The 20,482-nt window shown below is 34.3% G+C and overlaps 1 protein-coding gene across 3 annotated transcripts; it reads right to left on the reverse strand.

The window, feature by feature from the left end:
- Positions 1-289: 289 nt before the first annotated feature.
- On the reverse strand, positions 290-18,604 carry LOC123686061. Of its 3 annotated transcripts, XM_045626021.1 has the most exons (8): positions 18,339-18,604; positions 9,882-10,142; positions 7,194-7,415; positions 6,172-6,438; positions 3,196-3,477; positions 1,998-2,201; positions 1,362-1,546; positions 290-778 (listed from the first exon to the last, which is right to left on the reverse strand). In XM_045626021.1, the coding sequence occupies exons 1-8, from the start codon at positions 18,415-18,417 to the stop codon at positions 728-730; spliced, it is 1,551 nt and encodes a 516-aa protein (XP_045481977.1). In that variant the 5' UTR covers positions 18,418-18,604; the 3' UTR covers positions 290-727. The 3 variants fall into 3 exon arrangements, with proteins under 3 accessions (XP_045481977.1, XP_045481986.1, XP_045481995.1); XM_045626030.1 differs by lacking the exon at positions 9,882-10,142; XM_045626039.1 differs by lacking the exon at positions 3,196-3,477.
- Positions 18,605-20,482: the final 1,878 nt, after the last annotated feature.

Genomic DNA, 20,482 nt, shown 5'->3' on the forward strand with positions numbered 1-20,482 from the left:
ACAGTTCAAGTAATGTACCTATTTCAATTAAAAATGTCCTTCGTTGGCAGCGGTTGACAATATCTGATTATTTCTTCGTTTCCATAGAAACGACGTCTCAAAAGCCCAATTTCATTGGTCTACCTAGCGGGGTGTGTGCAAAGTGCCATGTGGAATAATATTTCTCACAGTATGAGCAATACATAGTTTTGAAATGGAGAAGCTATGAAGAATACGCTACTTTCCATAGCAGTTGTAGGAAAAATATTTTATTTTGTCCCCACAAATCAAGTCAATGAAGGACTATTCATTTATTATTCTTTTTTTATTTATTGTAAAAAAAAATAAAACAATCAATCCAAATATCATTTTTGCACATTTTCATGAAAGAAACATATAATTATTTTCCATAGGTATTGCATAAAAATGCGAATTGGGTATTTTGATGAATCTGATATTATTTATCATATTGACATTTTTTTATGGAATCACGAAGCTTTCAGTACTTCTTAGATGTTGCATATATGCAGATACCCGCTGGTGGTTGAATCTCGCTTATGTTATGGCTTCCTTGTTAATGTCTCCGACTTCTTGAAATTTATAACAGGAATAGCCGAATGAATGTTTCGACACTTGACACATTTTCCACTGGATAAACTTCGCTTAAACTTAGCTCTTCTTTTCGAATTATATACTTTGTTTATCTATTTACACAATATAAAACCTCTTTTTCCATACACAAATTAAACTAGTTCAGTCTTTCAATCAGCTTCTTCGCAGCATCTGGTGGTATAAATCTCTGAAAAATAAAATTTTACTTATAATATATCTGAAAAGTTTTGATCTTCTCGTACCAGCTTAGTAGTTTGATGATAGCAGAAGGTGATGAAGCTTGGAGCCATGCTGCCTTCAGTAGAAAGAAGGCAGTAAAGTCAATTTTTGGTGATTTCTAATTTTTTGACTTAGATTGGATTGATTTCGCCGTGAAGTTGATAAGAAATCATCCTCGCGTCTATTTCAACTAATTATTAACACGACAATTCCGAGTAGACATGCTGAAAGTTTTTGTCATCATATCAAATTTATAACTTTTAACTTTACGGCCTTTTTTCTAATAATGGCAGCATGGACATCCCAGATTTGGCGAGGCGTTCTCAGCAAATAAAAAATAAACTCAAATGCAATATTTTCAGCGTTTTTCTGAAAAATTCAATATCTCAGAAGCTATTCTCCACATTTTTCGAAATTTCCAGAAAGTCAGCTGAATACTCATATATATCAAACAGTGGACAGTGTCATTTTTATCATATTTGGATCCACAAAGGATTGAAGGGAATTTTATGCAAAAAATTGTTATATGAACAAGGGATTATTCAACCTACCTGACCCAAACCAGCTACCAATTGTAGAACGGATCTTTTCGGTGGTCTACAGTATTTTTTATCGCCTTCTTGACAGCAAAGGTTTGGAAAGCAGTCCAAGGCATTATTACATGACTTTGGGAATAAATCAAAAATTGGAGGAGGTGGCGGAGTACACTGAATGTAACTGGCAAAAACTCGCAGAGCTGAAAAAAATAACAAGTAAAGTATCTGATAAAAATTATTGAAAACATTAAGAATATGTCGTATACTTTGAGATCCGACTACAGGTTTACTACGCCCATCCAGTTTTCATTGAGAATAATTTTCAAATGAAGTATGAAGGAATTCATGTTCCTAAACAACTCAAAAACTAATAGTTACCGTTGCGCGCATGAGAGCAAAACTGCTTCTGAACTAAGTTATCATTTTTGTTGCATTTATAGGTACTTTGAATTCATTCATACTTTTCATTATATTCATAATGTATAGGTACATCATATTGAAGCTTTTTTATTCATGATGAAATAACTATGTCTTTGTGTCCCAAAAAAAATTTGAAGAAAATTACACATGTGTACTGAACTTAAATCACAATTTATGAAATACTTTCACAACTTTCAGTCAACACAAATGTACTCTTTCAATTTGACTCACGCTCGGTTGCTCTATCTGCTAAGGGAAACCTCTGAAGAGATGGTTGCGGTGTTCTGCAATAACTTTTATTCCCTCCACTACGATATTTATCAGGACAACAAATCCTTGGTCTACAATCTGCATCAGTCTCGCACTCCCTCACTTCAAGAATTTCCACTATAGCGTCAACTGGACAATTTCTCTCCACAAGACCAAACCAAGATGCTGAAATTTACAAACTGAAATCAATAGGTTTCGGAATAGACAACAAGAAGGAATTTTATGCTGATGCCCAAAAATAGTTAATTTAGCAATCCAGAGCAAAATCGAAGTAATCTCAAGGTTGGCTGAAGAATTTCGTTGGCATGATTTGAGACTAATAGAAGTTAGTGTTAGTTTTTCAGTCTTCACAAAGTCTCATTTGGAGTAGATCTCAGAGCCTCAGCCTTTCATACTGAGTAGTATAAGTTTATACTATGAAGATATACAGGTTTGTATCGGCGGCCAATTTACAGGTACAATGTTACAGCGCTTCAATGTTTGTGAGTGAATTACATAAGTGTAGATTGTTGTGGTTATTGCCACAATTGTATAACAAATACCATAGATTTCAAAATTCAAGAAGTGACCAGAGACTTCATGTGCCTTCAGCTTTATACTACCAATGCCTTTTGGTCAGCAACCCTCCATCTTGCATACAAAACCATAGATGTCTTTGTCGAAGATCTTTGGTGACCGATGGAATACCGTAGTGCCATAAAGCGACTGAAGTAAGCAAGGTAACTTTATGACATAATAATATTGAAGACAATGAACCTCCAAAAATATATCGAAGGTAACATTGAACCCTGAGCACTCATTTATGCGCCAATTGCACCTAAGAGAGCTATTGGAGGTCAAATGGATACCTACTATATAGGGTGCAATTGGCACATGAATGACTAGCACTCAAAAGCATATTATCATAGAGGCATACAAAAATAATACACGTACCGATACGTCCTTTCAACAATATTCAAATTCTCTACATTGATGTCTCGCGTATAGTTCTCTATAAGAAAGCAAGTGAGCGGCACAAAAGGGTAGATATATGTTCCGCATGTAGCATCTAATACGCATCAATGAATCGTCTTTGATGCCCGGTGTAAAGAAGGCCAACATTACTTTGGATTGTATATTTCCACTGACTCATATATTTAGCGATTGAAGATGAACTCACGGGAATGGACAATGTCAGGCTTTCGGGGTAGTACTCCTTTTATGCATCTATTGGAACAACAAACCATATCCTTGTTTGATTTTGAGCAATCACCATCGGTCACACATGATAGTGAAAAAAAAGGTATTCGAACTCCTTTTTCTGGACATACTAGATTGTTCAGTGTAATGTTTTTACTGATGATTTTCAGATCTGTTACATTTTCATGTGGGGCTTGAACAATGGGTCTATTCGAGGGTCTATCCTTTATGTCTTCTCTCTTTATTTCTAGCTTCTTTGTAACTGAAAAATAGATTATAAGTTGATCATTTTGACTTTTTTGACAAAATCAACAATGATAATATAAATCATGTATGATGGGATTCTTCACTATAATCGAATTCTTCAGAAATGTTGTTATCATTAATATTTTTATGTCCCATATCAACTATAATATTATACCATTGTTGCGATTTTCTATAATATTCAACAATAAAATGAGTCAGTAAGTAATATTATAATATAAATAATATAATATAATAATAAAATACGCTTTATTTCTATACTGAAATACACTGATCAACAATTGCTAGGGATCACTTATGAACTTCTCTTCATTTGTATTTTTTTCAAGTTATCTAGTGAATATCTGTACATTATATGTTCTCTAAGGAAAAAGTAAGATGTTTTGAGTTGATTATATCAAAGTCTTCCTCACTTCATCGTCTCTTGTTCACAAAATCGATTATTATCTGTAGGCTGTTACAGGTGGAGTGAAAAGCAATGTGGTATTTGTTATTAAATCTGTTTTTTTCTCTCGTTCAAACACATAAGGTGACAATAATTGAAGAAATGAGAACAATATCAGCTTATCAGTCATGCCGAGAAGACGTTTGGCTCCTGTGCAACTGGACCAAATCATACGGTGGATACAGGAAGGTTTGTCCCAGCGAGAAGTGTCCCGGCGGTTGAATGTTTCGCAAAGTGTCGTGAGTCGGGCTTGGAAAAGGTTCATCCAAAACGACTCAGTAGCTTATGTTCATGGGGGAGGTCGGCAGCGCAGTACAACAGCTGCCCAAGATCGTCTTTTGATCCTCAATGCTAGGAGAAATCCCACTTACCCGGCGTCGCGGCTCAATAGATCACTGAGAGTTGCAACAGGAGTTCTAATTTCGAACCAGACTGTAAGACGACGACTACATGTTCGTGGTTTGAGAGCACGTAGGAGGGTACAACATCCCCGTTTGAATAGGGAACACCGGATTCATCGACGGCAATGGGCTGAGGAGCACCGTAATTGGACACTTGAAGATTGGAGCCGATGTTTATTTACGGATGAGTCTAGATTTCGTTTGGTCAACTCCGATGGACGTATTCTTGCTTGGAGGGAAAGAGGTCGAAGGTATGCAGAACAGTTTATGGTACCCACAACAGCTTTTGGAGGAGGTTCTATATGTGTATGGGGAGGCATTTGTTTGAACCAACGCACAGAGTTGGTTGTTCTGCAGAACACCACCATGACCAGCCAGAGATATCACGATATGATTATTGAACCCATAATTGTTACGTTTGCGGCTGCCGTGGGCGAGAATTTCATTTTAATTGACGATAATGCCCGTCCACACCGTAGTCGTCTGGTTAATGAAGCGCTAGAAACTCATGCTATTGATAGAATGGACTGGCCAGCTCGCTCTCCAGACATGAATTGCATCGAACATGTCTGGTCTGAGATGTCTAGACAATTGTCAACCTTAGAACAACCGATCAATAACCTGGAGGAACTTTCTAACGCTTTACGGGATATTTGGACGAATTTGCCCCAAAATTTTATAAATCGTTTGATCGAAAGTATGCCTCGTAGGATAGAATGCTTGAGACGAGCTCGTGGGGGACCAACTTGGTACTAGCTTAACCGAAACTTCAGCCTTCTTGTGGTTTCATCATAAAATTTTTATGTTATTCAAACACAGAATTTTGAGTGTTCCTAATAAAGTCTTTTTTTCTCTCCAACTTTCCATTTTTTCATTATTTTCTCAAGTGAACCATATTACCAATTGAAAATACTCTGATATCTGACTAAATTTATAATCTTGGAGCGAATATTTCAGAAATAAATTTAGAACAAGTAAGTGATCCCTATCAATTGTTGAGCAGTTTATTTGCTGTGAAACGAAAAAGCGGATGAACTTCCAAAAAGGGCATCAAAGTTTACACCCGTTGATCCTGATCCCTTCTGTGGGCTTGGAAAATACCAAAGCAGCTGCCCAACAATGGGAGTGGGACAATAGAAAACCCCTCTGGAGGAATACTTCGGGTCTTGCTCAGGCAAAGAAATTTGTGGTACTTTCACCGACCTATACCAGAAAGCTCCTGAAGCTTCCACGAGCTGAACTTCGGGTAATGGTGGGACTGCTGACAGGACACTGTCGGTGCAAATACCTTTCGTAAGTCAGCAGATGAGATCTGCAGACTCTGTGGAAAGGAAATAGAAACATCCGAACACATGCCCAGAGCTGACTGGCTAAAAACCACATATGGGAAAGTCCGTCCTGGATACTCACGAAGTAATAGCTAAGGCTCCTAAGGATGTCTTCGGTTTTATTAACAGCATCGACGGCCTCCCTGGGTTTGTATGAATAGGTGGTGGAACAAAATATCAACGACCCCGATTCCCCCGATAATAATATCATTCTAGCTCTCCTGGAATATTTCTGTCAGTGATTGGCACTACTAGAAAACCTAAATTCCAAGGTGATTTTGCAAATGGTCTCAAAAATCCTGGCTATTTTACCGCCTTTGTTAATGTGTCAAGTTTAAATATTTAGATTTATTATCCTCAATCATTCTGTTGAACAATCTTGAGTTTATTTCTCACTGTTGTTTTCGTTTCGGCATTTCATTATATTTTACTTAGCCTTTAATAAAAATTTAATTATATCCTAGATTTATTCAATGTATTTTCACTTCATTTTCGAAAATTGGAAGAATTCGACTTACCAGTTTCTTGAACAACATGTTTCTGTGAATGAACCCCCTTTATGCATCTATTTTTGCAGCAAACCATTTTTTCTCCTGATGCTGAACAATCATTATCAGTTGTGCATAGAAGAGAGAAAAATGGAATACGTGCATCATGTGGACACACCAAACCGATATCTTTTACGACAGGAGAAGTTGTAACACTTTGAATCACAATTTTTGTTGGTAGATCATTTGACCTCTCCACCGAATCATTTCTTTCTGTAGCCAGTTTTTCTTTAGGAGCTGCAAATGAATTATTCAGTCAGATATATTTCCAGGAAAGGATAATAAACAAAGAACTATGATTAGATACTGCAAGAAAAAGTTTATTTCAAATAGGGATATAAAAACAAATTTGATTTTGATAGAACAAATATTGTGAGTGAAGCAATATCAAACTTTCCTTTGATTTACCATTCAAAATACGTTTTTACATCTTTATTTTTAATTCTAGAAGAACCGCATTTTCAGCCTTTGACAAGTCTTTCTGAATAATATTTTATGTGAAAATTGATAAAAATAAATGTTTTAGGAAAGTTATATCATGCATATATTATTCATTCTTCAATAAAAAGTTCATCGGATTCTTTTTTTTCATTCCAAAAAAATTAATAAATAATGATAATAATAATAACGAACTCTTTAAATTAAATAATAGTGAAAACCTCATATAAATCGATGGTCTCTAGCGTGAAATAAAGCGTACTAATTTTTGAATTGATCGCTCAAACAATAAACAATAAAGACCCCTCTTAAAACTAATATCAAAGTTACTGTGGAACGCAACAATTGTTATTTGAATAATAAAAAGGTGAAAATAGGATAACTGTTATTTAATTTCATTCTAAAAACTGAGTTGAATGATCATTAATGAATATTTGAAGATTATGAAAAATAAGTGCCTATATATTCTTCACATATACATACCTAATTATCTATGGTGTGTTTTTCAACTTGGCAACGTTAAAAAAATATAAAGTATGATATTAATAACTCACTTGATTGGACTTTTTGTTCCTCCTTCCGAGGTATTCCTTGAAGGCACTTTTTAGAGCAACAAACCATTTTACTTCCGAATATCTGGCAATCGCTATTAGTTCCACATGGTAGAGAAAAAAATAGGATTCGGGTATCTTTATTGGGACATACGAAATTATCATTTTTCGATATTTGCTTCTCAGTTACAGTTGGTTGTGTTGTTACATCGAGAGATCTGTCCACTGAAAAAAATATCACTATTAAATTTTTTTGGACAATACAAAGAAATGAAAGAACTGCCAGAAAAAAACGAGATTGTTAGTACAAGATAAAAAAGGCTCAATTCTGTAATATACAGGGTGAGTATTTGACTTGTACAGGGTGGGCAAATAAGCGAGGTAAGCGGCTAATCTCAGGATCCACTCATCGGAGAGACTTGCGGTAAAACATTTTACCACTAAAGTGATAAAGAGAACACACTGGAAATTGTTTTTAAGTTCATACCTCTACCGCTAGGGGGCGTAATAGCTACCGTCGAGTAGAAAAATGAATTTTACTCGAAAATGTTTCATTTGAAGTTGTGGAAAAAATATCATCAGTGTAATCCTTGGAAAATTCTCTATCTTTTTGAATTGTCACTTTTGATTTTACGACATCAAATAAGGTTAGGTGAAAGGGAGAAATCTGATTGATTGAAATGCCTATAACTTCAGTTTGGCTCAACATTTTTGAGCAATTTTTAGATATCGTCTGAAAGATGTTGATTGAGGACAAAATATGATCATGATAAATTTGTTTTTGCTGCTTTCGGTAGGGGGCGCTTAGTCAGAAGTTCATTGTTTTGTTAATTTTATTACGAAATTTCAAATGTAATGATAGGATTTCCTTGACAGAAACAGAAATTCCATCAAATTTGCATGAAAAAACCTGAAGGTCGCAAAGCGATAATTTCAGGCGTTCTGAAGTTATGGCCGAAAGAAGATATTCTTCAACTGATGGACTGCGAAAAACCAAATTATGTCTTTAAGTTCTAAGAGAAACAGAAATCCCATCAAATTTGAATAAAAAAAACCAAAGGTCGCAAAGCGATAGCTCCAGGCGTTTTGGAGTTATGGCCGAAAGAAGACACAATTTAGTTTTTCAGTGCTTCAGTTGGAGAATATCTTTTTTCGTCCAGAACATCTGAAGCTATCGTTTTGCGACCTTTTGGTTTTTTCATACAAATTTGATGGGATTTCTGTTTCTCTTAGAACTTAAAGATACAATTTGGTTTTTCGCAATCCATCAGTTGAAGAATATCTTCTTTCGGCCATAACTCCAGAACGCCTGACACTATCGCTTTGCGACCTTCAGGTTTTTTCATGCAAATTTGATGGAATTTCTGTTTCTGTTAAGGAAATCCTATCATTTCATTTGAAATTTCGGAGTAAAATGAACAAAACAATGAACTTCTGACTTAGCGCCCCCTACCGAAAGCTGCAAAAACAAATTTATGATGAGTATATTTTGTCCTCAATCAACAAGATATTATTCTCCAGACGAGATCTAATTTGCTCAAAAATGTTAAGCCAAACTGAAGTTACAGGCGTTTCAATCAGTCAGATTTCTCCCTTTCACCTACCCTTATTCGATGTCGTAAAATCGAAAGTGACGATTCAAAAAGATAGAGAATTTTCCAAGGATTACAGTGATGATATTTTTTTTTCATCTTCATATGAAACATTTTCGAGTAAAATTCATTTTTCTACTCGACGGTAGCTATTACGCCCCCTAGCGGTAGAGTTATACACTTAAAAACAATTTCTTGTGTGTTATCTTTATCACTTTAGTAGTAAAATTTTTCACCGCAAGTCTCTACGATGAGTGGATCCTGAGATACAGCCGCTTACCTCGCTTATTTATCCACCCTGTAAAAATACAGGGTTAATATTATTGATAAGGACAGACGAGCGTGTTGGTGTGAACAGATCTAAAATATCTCCAAGGATTCCCGAGATATCTCCAAAAACTAAAAATCGAGATTTTCTTATTTTCTGTATAACTCATTTGTTTCTGGAGATAACTTCAGGAAATTCAGTTTGAAGCGATTATCCAATATCCTGTACACAAACCAGTTAAATATTTCAGAATCGGTTCATTATTCAAGAAATAATAATGTTGGATATGGTTAAGTTGAGAAATTTTATCATTTCAACTGCGATGTTTAGAGAACAAAAAAAAACTTCTCACTAAACCAAATCCAGCATCTTCTCCTTATTCAAAAAATATTGAGGGTTGTTGCCATCCTCAGGTGGTTTCTACGGATTTTGAAAATTATTTTTGGATTATTCAAACTCTTAGGTTTGTACTGTTCAACTGTCTATTCAGCATCACCTTTTGACGGTAAGTTCAATATTACATTATTTTGTGAATAATGAACCGATTTTGAAAATTTTAACTGGGTTGTGTTCTGAACATAAATAACTATCTGACTAACCAACACTCGACATCTCTTCCCTTTTCAAAAGAAGGGTTGGGGAGGAAGCCACTTTCATGGGGGTGGTTTTTTTTAAACAAACACATGATAGAAATTTGTTACCCTCAAAACGGAAGTTGACCTGCATTTCAAAATCTTCGTTTCTAAGTTCTGGGGGAGTCAAATTTTCGTTGGAACACCTTGTATAACTATAATATGTAAGGAGGGTATCTTTTGTGGGATGAAAACTTACCATTAGTGCTTGATTTTGCAATCGATGCAAAGACTCCTCTTATGCATCTATTATAGCAACATACCATTTGTTTGCCAAACACTAAGCATTCGCTATCATAGTCACATGGTAATGACAAGAAGGGAATATTTACTTTTCCTTCGTCTGGACACACAACGTTCTTGACATTTTCTAATTTAGTTTTGGAATATGATAATTGATTTATAGAATTGCTTGTGTTATTCCTATTTTCTTTGGCATTAGCATGAAGATTTTTGTTACCTGCAAGGATCAAAAACGTTTATGAATATTGAACATTCCAACTCGAAGTAATCAACCATAAAGTAAAAGTAGAAATGAAGGTAATTGTGAAAGAGAATATTGGAAATGAAAAGAGAAATATGGATTATATCAATGCTGATTGCTGACATGAATTCAGCAGCTTCTGCGCCCAATAGACTGATTCATACATATATTCTATTTGATGAAAATTCAATAACGCTCACAATTTATATAGCATAAACCTTCAGGTAAGAGACCACCTGTGCTGTGAAAGACTTGGGGCGCGAGGCCATGGGCGGTTGCCTCTGGTTGTAGTAATCACACTTTATCAACAGAATCTTCATAAGCGTTTAACGATCGTTTCGAAAACGATGTTGTCATCTTCAGAAACTTAAATAACTTTAAGTTTCTTCTTGTCATCTCCAGAAACTAAAAGTAATATTTAGTTCCTCCAAGGCCGTAGCCAGATGGAGTCCGGAACAATCACCCACACACACCACCATCCCCTCCCCCCCGATTTTTTTTCAGAAATACAGGATTCGAATTTCACCGAAATACTCTCAACTTTTCCAAATCGAATCTTTTATTTCATTGCATATTCAGAGGTAAGTATTTCTCAATAATTCATACGATCAAACGAAGATCAAAAAAAAATTGTCTATTTCTCGAGCGCAATGTATGAAATAAGATCTGTTTCGTGGATTAAGTATACACCGAGTAATTTTTTATGATGAATCAGTCAAAAATCTCGGAAAGGAAACATCTTACGATTTTCGTCCCAGATATTTTGCTTCCTTTTTCCATTCTATTGTCTGATTTTCTATTTTGACGTTTCCTGCTTTCTCTTTCTTTACTGTTGTTCTTCCGAAGTAGATTGCAACTGTTTTCGATGTATTGAATCTCCATTTCTTGAAGTATTCCATTAGTTTATATATAGAGGTCTCTCTATAACTGCCTAGTAATTGTTTTCCGCATTCTACTGTGATAGTAAATAGCGGTGTCATCTGCAAACTGGGCTATCTTGCATCTATTTATTTTTGGTATATCTGCCATGTATAAATTGAACAGCAGAGGTCCTATTACTGAACCTTGGGGAACTCCGGCTCCACCTGTAGAGAGTTTCATTTGCTCCTTTATATTTTCCGTACCAGTGGGTGGATCGTTGAATGCCCTTTGCGAAACCCAAGCTGGTGATCTGGAATCTTTTTCTTTTCTTCTGCGAAATCTGTTAGTCTTCTGTGAATAAATTTCCTAACCACTTTACTAATTGCCGATAATAAACTTATGGGTCGATAATTCGTTGGGTTTTTTTTGTCTTTTCCTTTCTTCCAAATTAATATTGTATCCGCCGTTTTCCATTTGATTGGATAATATCCTGTTTTTAATATGAATCTGGCTATTGCAACGATTTCATATTTATTGGTCGCAAACGCCAAAATAATTTTCTAGGGCTCAAGTCAACGAGACTCCAACCAATCCTCCCCTTGAAATTTTTTTCTAGCTACGGCCTTGGTCTCTTCTTGTCGCCTACAGAAACTAAAAAGTAGCTTTTAGTTTCTCAAACTTTCAACATCGTTGTCGAAACGTTCGCTAAGTAAACTCTCTTGATTGAGTGTTGTCTTCAACTTTAGAACACTATCTATAGACTAATTTGCAAGGGATCGTACAAATTTCTTTCCATTCTTTCTCATTCGATCTCTGGATCTCTCATCTGTCGAACTTTTTGTCGGATATGGCTAGAAAACTGTTGATCCAACGTGAACACTAATCATTCAGTGGCAGAATCAGATTGCAAAGTTAAATGGTCAAACATGTTCTGAACCGACCAAAGTTACTGATGCTTTCGAGAAGTACTTTTCATCAGTGGCGAGGTCTTGCCTTGTTGGAACTTATGGTAACATGTTGTCTAGCTCATGCACTGTTTCTCCAAAGGCAGAATCAACTTTTCTCCAATTCTGTGGTTATTCCGTTCATTCTTCCACATCTTGTAGAACAAAATCGTGCGAGAATATATCAGAAACGCACAGTTTTCATGGTTATATTTTATTATTCTATGTTGGTACTCCGAAGTTTCCGCCACGGCTTTATCTGTCAATTCATCAATTTGCCTTAAAGAAATCAGTTCTGCCAACCAACATTTTTCAATGCAAAAATCACTAAATTACAGGGTGTTTCCTAAACATGCGGCAAAAATTCAGGGGGTTGTTCCTTGGACTATTCTGAGAATATTTTGTCCTTTGATGATTTTTGAAAAACCTATTTGTTTCGAAGAGATAGGGGAAACAAAATTTCAGATAATAACATTTTATTATGAAAAATTACATGAAAATTCAACTCAACCTACAAAAACTGTTGAAAATGACCACCTCTAGCCAGCATACAAGCATCCAATCTTCTCCTCATTGACTGCCGAACCCTTTCAAAAACACCAGGATCATTTCTTATTAAGTTACACCCAGCAATGATCCGATTTCGCAAGTCTTCCACATTTTCTACTGGAGTGGTATAAACTAATGATGATACCATCTGCACTTATCAATTTTTAGTCAAAAAACTGGCCGTTTTTAGTAATTGGAATGTTGTTAAACAAATTTAAAAATAAATTGTACCTACTTAGTAAACACAGTGCGGTACGCATTTTCATTTAAACTATTATTAATTTTAAAAATATGAAAAATGTTGTTCGCCCTGTATCTTCGAAACAAAGAGGTTTTTCAAAAATCATCCAGAGACAAAACATGCTTAAAATAGTCCAAGGAACAACCCCCTGAATTTTTGCCGCATGTTTAGGAAACACCCTGTATATTTATGGAAATATTTCATTAATTTCAATGAAAATGCAATGAATTAGAGAAAATAATGTATAATACTCCTACAGAAGGCTCATTCTACCACTCGTTCATTCCAAAACTCGCCACTTCGTGGCTCGTTTTTGAATTTTGAACTCGTGGAAGAATACCAATGCCTTCTGCACTTGTATTATAAATAACTATTTTCTTTTACCTAGTGGATAAATATGAAGTACTTGATGCTATTAGATTTAAAAAAATAAAACGTGCCCTGATCTGGATTGTATGTCTACGAGAATTCTAAAAATGATAGCCGACGATGTGGAAGATCATCTAGCACATATGGTTAATCTGTCGGTTTCTTCTAGTGTGTTTGCTGCTATATTGAAGCATGCAACTGTACTTCCAATATATAAGAGAAATGATGCTTATAACATAGCTAACTATCGACCTATATCCATCCTTAGTGTTCTTTCCAAAGTCATTGAAAGAGTGGTAATGAATCATATGATCAATTACCTAAACAAGTACAATTTAATTTCTAATTGTCAGCACGGTTTTAGAGCTAAAAGATCCAGTCTATCCGCTGCTCTCTACTTTTTTGATCATGTTTATCGCTCTTTGGATGGGGGACTTTACGTATGTGGTATATTCCTTGACCGCACAAGAGCTTTTGATTGTATTGCGTCACAGTTTATCATCAGTAAATTGTACAATCTTGGTTTCAAAGGGAATTTTTTAGATTGGATTTCAAGCTTTTTATCGAATCGAACCATGTCTGTGAAAATCCTTCAAACATTTTCAGACAAATATGAAACTGAGTTAGGAATTCCTCAGGGTTCTGCTCTGGGACCGCTACTGTTCATTCTCTTCATTAATGACTTGCCCTGTCACATTGCTGATGAGTGCTTGGTCATTTTTTTTATGATACTTCTGTGGTGGTCTCGGCGCCGAGCCGGGTTGTGCTTCTGAATCGCTGTAATATTATAGTTGCGACCTTCGTAGATTTGTGTCAAACTAATGCTCTTATTGTCAATATGTCTGAGACAGAATCAGTCATATTCGAAATAAGGAATTATATGGTAGAGCCACTTCGACTACAATATCAGAACATGGAGTTGAAATCAAGCGATTCAATACAGTTTTCGGGTTTATACGTTGATAATAACTTGAGATGGTGTGAACACGTGGATCATGTTTGCAGGAAATTGAGCTCATGAGACTCACTTTCCTTTGATGCAATTTCAAATGTATTTTATATTTTATGTTACAGCCATATAGCCTATAATATTTTAGTATGAGGTAATTCTGTTGAATTCAACAGATCACTGCAGACCTATATTTATTGCAAATGGTATTCTGACAGTAGGTACCTTGTATCTTTATTCTCGAGTCTCTACAATATGTTAAAGAAAATGAATCACTATTTGTCAGGTTATCTAGTTTTCACAGCTACTCTACAAGAGGCTCAGAAACGTTATTCATGCCTATTCATAGAACTACAACATTTGAGTCATCTCCATTATGAAACTGCACGATCATTTACAAAAGTCTATCAAAATTTTGGGTAAATTGAAATTTAAAACGAAAATTAAGTCAGTAATGCTTTGTAGGGCATACTATAGTGTTAGGGAATACTTAGATGATAATTCTCTTTTGTGAATGTATTTACATAGATTGACTTGTCCTATACATATAATGTCTCACAGGATCAATAAATATTATTATTATAATTTGATGTATCTGTCAAATACTGTAGAGTGAATCTTTGGTGATGGTTTTATTATTTCTTCTCAAAATAATTATTAAACTCATAAGATTCTTATCCTTGTTTAGAAAAGGAATGCTGAATTTTCTAATTTAACATTGGCAAAGCAGAACAGTTGCATATGTTATGGAATAATTGGATTTGCTAATAGATACATAAATAATTGAAAGTGAATGGAATAATGAATACAATTAAGATTTCATCTAAAAGGTAAACACAATAATTATTCCCGAATACAAATATTTCATTGAGCCCAACACATCATCATTATTATTACTCACTTAGAAGTTGATCTAAGTTACATCAGAAAAATCATTCGTAATTGGGACTATAGTTTCAAATTTATTTTGAACTCTTGATTCAATGCAGCGATGATCATTCTAATGACGGTTATACAGGATGGTCACAGTCGATGATACCCTTGAATTTTACGGAGAACGGGAGTTCCGATTTTATTGAAAATTTGGTTTCTTGGGTAGGGACCACTGCTTTATCGATCTAAAATATTTTCATTGCCGGTCGGTGTTGCCGCTTATGTCAAAAAGTTGTACTAACTTCGATATGTCAAATAGAGCACCCTGTATATAATTATTTTTTTCAGTTTGCCGTAGCCTCTTGATTATGACAATGAAATTTATTTTTAGATGATATAACATGTTCCTATACCTAAATTGTAAGCTTTCTTAATTAAAAGCAAGTTTTCATCCCAATGGAAATATTAAGATACATTTGTTTTAGATATCCATGAAATATCATAGAACTTTTAATAAATTATGATAATTTGAGAATCAGCACCAATTATACAGTATTGTTGAGTTTATCAACGAATATTTAATTAATAGACCATTCAAATGAAAATATTTACACAAATTAAGTTTTGATGAAATTGTTTGTTCTTCATGGCCAATGCGTATAAATTTTCTCTTGTTCATTGGTTCTAAGTCAGAGAACACATCTCAGTGAACATTCTGCATTTTCTTACTACAATTTAATCGTATTTCCTGTGAAGAATGAAAGAAGTCCATTAAAATTTGTCTATACCATTTATTGCCTTTCATTTGAATTTATTTTTTCTATATTCTATCTGAATTTTCTATAGTGCTGATGCTGCGATCAAATCTGCGAATTTTTAGTTAAGCTCATCACTATTTTTTTTTATCTAATAACAAAACTCAACTCGATTGGATCGGTTATGATGGGTATATTTTTTCCAAATTTCTTCTCAAATTTTTTTTGGTTTTGATTGAGCGATCAACATGAAATTTTGCACGATACTTGTACTAATCACTTACATCCAAATACTTAAAAACTCTTATTTCACATCTAAATGCAGAAATTCAACTCGATAGAATTTGCAGTTTTGAAATTATCAGGAAATTACGAACCCGTTGACGGTATTGTCCATTAGCCAACTCAAAATCTGGATTTGCTTCAAAGTTATGAAGAGATACCTCATGAGCAAAACCCTATAGTGGGAGTACGATAATCTCATATTGAAGCACAGGTGACCATGGCAATGGCCTCTGGTTATGGAATGTTTTCAGACAAACTTGACCAACCTTCACCGAATTGGAAGTTGGAAGAAAGTAGTTTTCAGTTGAGTATTATTTATGATATATTTTTATAAACACCCACTTATTGAGAAGCAATGTCGCATGCACTTTCATTTCATTCAGTTCCGGTATATCTCTTGCAAATTTTTTTTAGGAAGAAAGTTATTCTTGCTTGATGTAACTCTATTGAGAAACAATCGAGTTGAATGTCATTCACTAATATTTCAAAAATATCGATATCGATTCATATTTTGAGATAATATTCAAACATAATTTCAGAATTTCTTGTTCTGTTTCCTAATGTTACTCTTAAGGAAATTCATGGATCATACAATTGCCAATGTTGGCAATTGTATTTCTCCAGTACCTAATATATTCCATGAATGTTTAATGCTAGTATTCAAGAACACGATATTAATTACAAGTACAACAAATAATTATGTAATTGAAAAAAAATATCGGTACGATTATACGGAATACAATAACATATGAATTTTTGAAACCATATACCGGGTGTCCCAAGTTATTGTATACAGGCAATATTTCGATTATTTGACAAGATATCAAAAAAAATGCTTTGAATAACATCAAAGTACCTTCCCAATGATGTATAAAAAAGATTCTTACATTTGAAAGCCCTGTGGAAGCTACCCCTCACTCTTTATTTTCAAATGGCACCCCCTGTATATTGTCAGTGAAAATCATTCTATTTGGAATACAACGATATCACATTCTTGGTATTTTTTTACGTTATCTAATTATCCTTATAAAAATGAAATGCCTCCACCCATGTTCGTACGAACTTCACTTATGAGAAGTAGATGAAATTTTTGTTTTAAAAAACAAAAAACTTGTTTTCAATGTTTCTTCGTTTTTTGAATTCCATAATAGGAATTTTGGTTGCTATTCATACTTCACAAAATGTAAATGTTTTTGTTGTTATAAATAAAAAATACCATATATGTACTATCGTTGTATTGCAAATAGTACGACACGCAATTTCCACTGACAATATATAGGGGGTGCCATTTGAAAATAGAAGGGTAGCTACCACAGGGCTGTCAAATGTAAGAAATTGTTTTACACATCACTGGAAAGGTACTTTGATGTTATTCAAAGCAATTATTTTATTATCTTGTCAAATGAGCTAGATTTTGCCTGTATACTTGGGACACCAGGTATTATTTTCAATATTACATACAGGGTGTCCTGGGAAGAATGCGACAAAAGGATACAATGAATGAAGGTCATCATGAAGGACTCGTATCAAGAGATTTCAATCGCTTGAGTGCCTCCGTTTAGGATATACAGGGTAGTATTCATCTTATGAGTGAAATTCCACAGTTCTATAACTCTTCAATCAATCGAGCGAATAATTTCAAATTTTGGAGTTTGCTCACCCTTTACTATCGCTTTCCTTCAATATTTCTGAAATCGAATTAATCAGATCCGGATTAGTAAAATTTTAGATTTTTTCTATTTTCGTGAATATTGGATCTCCCTGTACGTGAACATTATGATTCTTTTCGTTTTCGAAACCACAAAGAATGATTTCATAATAAACACTCTAAATCTCTGCTTAGCACCGTCATACAGGGTGATCAAACAACATCCATACTTATGCTGAAATATATAAGCTATCTTTATGCGCTGACTTGAAGTAAGAAGCCTTTTAATGCTCATTCGTCTACTTCTCCCTGAAGTAGCCTACCAGTGTTTAATTTTTATTTCGAAATTCATCAATTCTCACTTGGTTAAATTATTATTCTAGAATCTAGTGCAAGGTTGTTATGATCCTGTTGTATAGTACGAAGATCATCAGACCTAAACACACTAGTTTTTTTGATATATCACTGTGAGAAATGTATACGAGTACGAAGAAAGGGTAATAGTTTTGAGTAATTTTTATGTTAATAACATTGGAGCGTATTTTCTTTTGATCATTGTTAATAAATAGTTTTTCTTCAATTATAAGACTTGTACCTACATTTTGCATCAGAATCCCGAAATTTTGCACCCATGTTATGAATCTCTCTGTATAAATTATTTTCGAAAAAACTTCGATATGAACTGTGAATGTACTTACTTGATAATTGCGTTGAATCTTGGCACAAAACTTGCATAAAACATAGAAACAAAACAAAATCGAACACAAGAAATTTCATAATTGATTGTGAGAACAAAAAATCGCACTTTATTCGGCAAACATAAGTGTTAATGAAAGTTTACAATCGGGGTTCATCAAGATACCAAACAGATTCGGAGAAGAAATCACTTTTACTTTCGTATGGAATTAAATACAACTGTACAACTGTGGGTTACTCGATCTCCGTTATGGCAGCTAAACAAGAGTTATTGCAACATCATTCGAATTGAAATTGAAAGTATGAAAACCTCAAGTTCAATTAATGCAAATAATTTCGTTATATAAAGTGGGTTTGTTATAGTTCTACAGTCAGGTATTCATCTTTAAATATTTGACGAAATATTGAATTTTTCCCATGGATTATTCCCATGATCTGCAACAATAAAATTTTTTGCCCCCAAATTTTGATCGAAATTGATCATTGAAGTATAGAGTAAATGCAGTTTTGAATTTCATTCCTAATAATTTCCACAAAATGTTTTATTTGATTCCTCGATTTAGAGCATCTGCGATGCTGTAATCTTAGGGGAGGTTCAATTTTGATTAATAATTTGCATTAATTAACCTTTGGAATCTTTCGAGGAAAAATATTTGAACCATCACAGATTTTCACATTTTACGTTTTGAAATGTGTAAAATTCAAAAGTCAGAGAGTGTTACAAAAAGCGGTTACCATACTGCATTTTCCTTCGTCGAAGAAAAATAGAAAAAGAGTAGTACAATGGACTAGTTTTTATTTTTTTGTTAAGGATTAATTCTAAAAATTTAAGTAAAATGAAACAAAAATGTGGAAGAATCATTGAAATATCTCTAGAAATGAAAAAGTTATGGGACTTTGAAGTTGCGCATGGAAGAATAATTTCATAGTCTAGTGTGTGACGTCACGCCACTTACACGAGGCGACTGGTATTCGCAGAGTGCTTACGAATTCATTGGTGTACAATCAATTGTGCCGTTCGTGTCCTGTTTTGTTCGTTACACGATGGCTGAAATGAAAAAAAATCCTACAAATATTGTATTGTGCCTATGTGTTCAAGCACGACAATTAAAAACCCCAATAAATTGTTTTTTCATGTACCAAATGACATGAATCAAAGGAAGAAGTGGTGCAAATTAATGAGGCGTGACTTAATTGGACCTAAAACTACTTCATATGTGTGTGAAGATCATTTTGATGTAAGTACCTATCAGTACTAGTTGTCTATTTCTGATAATAAAAATACTAAGGTGTAAGTTGGTTTGAAATAAGTTATTGAGTAAAAATAACTTTGTCCTTTCACGAAGCCTTCTTCCATTATGGTGACATAAAAACAAAACTCGAGTTAAAACTACACTGTACAACTACAAACGGCGGGAGAGCCTTGGCGCGGCTAAGTATTTAAACGTAATTTATGGTGTAGCGATCACAGGCAAGTGGCGTGACGTCACAGACGAGTCGGAGACCAAAGACATTCCGCGCTAAAATACGTAAATTTGAATAATCTATTTCTCAGTCATTTATTGATGGATTTTCAAAATTTGTTCACTGATTTATCAGTTTTGCTCTATATTTTAATTCTATCGTGTCAAATATAGTATTATCAACATCACTAAACTAGTCCATTGTATCAATTTTGAACACATTGATTAGTTAATTTGAGTTAATTCTTCAGTCTTGAGCTATTAAAAATGGCTGTAATTAATCACGCCAGGGCATACTCCAGGCAGGGTGTTATGGCCAATTTTTTTAGAGTTTCAGCAGATATTTCCGCTAGCATTAATCGTGCTTTCCTAGTTTTTTAGGTAAATTTCAGTTTCAATAGGTAAATTGATATTTACCTATTGAAATATATATACCCACTGAAAAATGGGATTGTAATTTCTCCCAATACTGTTAAAAAATTTTGGAGAAAAAAGAAGGCGTCATTACTGCCTGTAATTAATAGTGGAAGAAAAAGTTTGCAATATGATTACACCTTCAAAGAATCATTGAATGAATACAACAAAATGTGAATTTCATTCACCTAGATGAAACTTGTATATTTGAAAATAGGAAGCACACTTGACAGTGGACTCAACTCAAGGTTTGCCAAGGCCCAAGTTTA

Source organism: Harmonia axyridis, chromosome 1 (assembly GCF_914767665.1).
Source record: "Harmonia axyridis chromosome 1, icHarAxyr1.1, whole genome shotgun sequence".
Classification (NCBI taxonomy): Eukaryota; Metazoa; Arthropoda; class Insecta; order Coleoptera; family Coccinellidae; genus Harmonia; species Harmonia axyridis.

What these genes read in the sequence shown, in the direction of transcription:
- LOC123686061 (XM_045626021.1), bottom strand. Translation starts at nt 18,417, where the DNA reads ATGAAATTTCTTGTGTTCGATTTTGTTTTGTTTCTATGTTTTATGCAA. An exon ending in ACATGTTGTTCAAGAAACTG is followed by an intron (nt 3,478 to 6,171) that starts GTAAGTCGAATT and finishes TCTATTTTTCAG; the next exon opens with TTACAAAGAAGCTAGAAATA. An exon ending in TGGTAGCTGGTTTGGGTCAG is followed by an intron (nt 779 to 1,361) that starts GTAGGTTGAATA and finishes TTTATTTTTCAG; the next exon opens with AGATTTATACCACCAGATGC.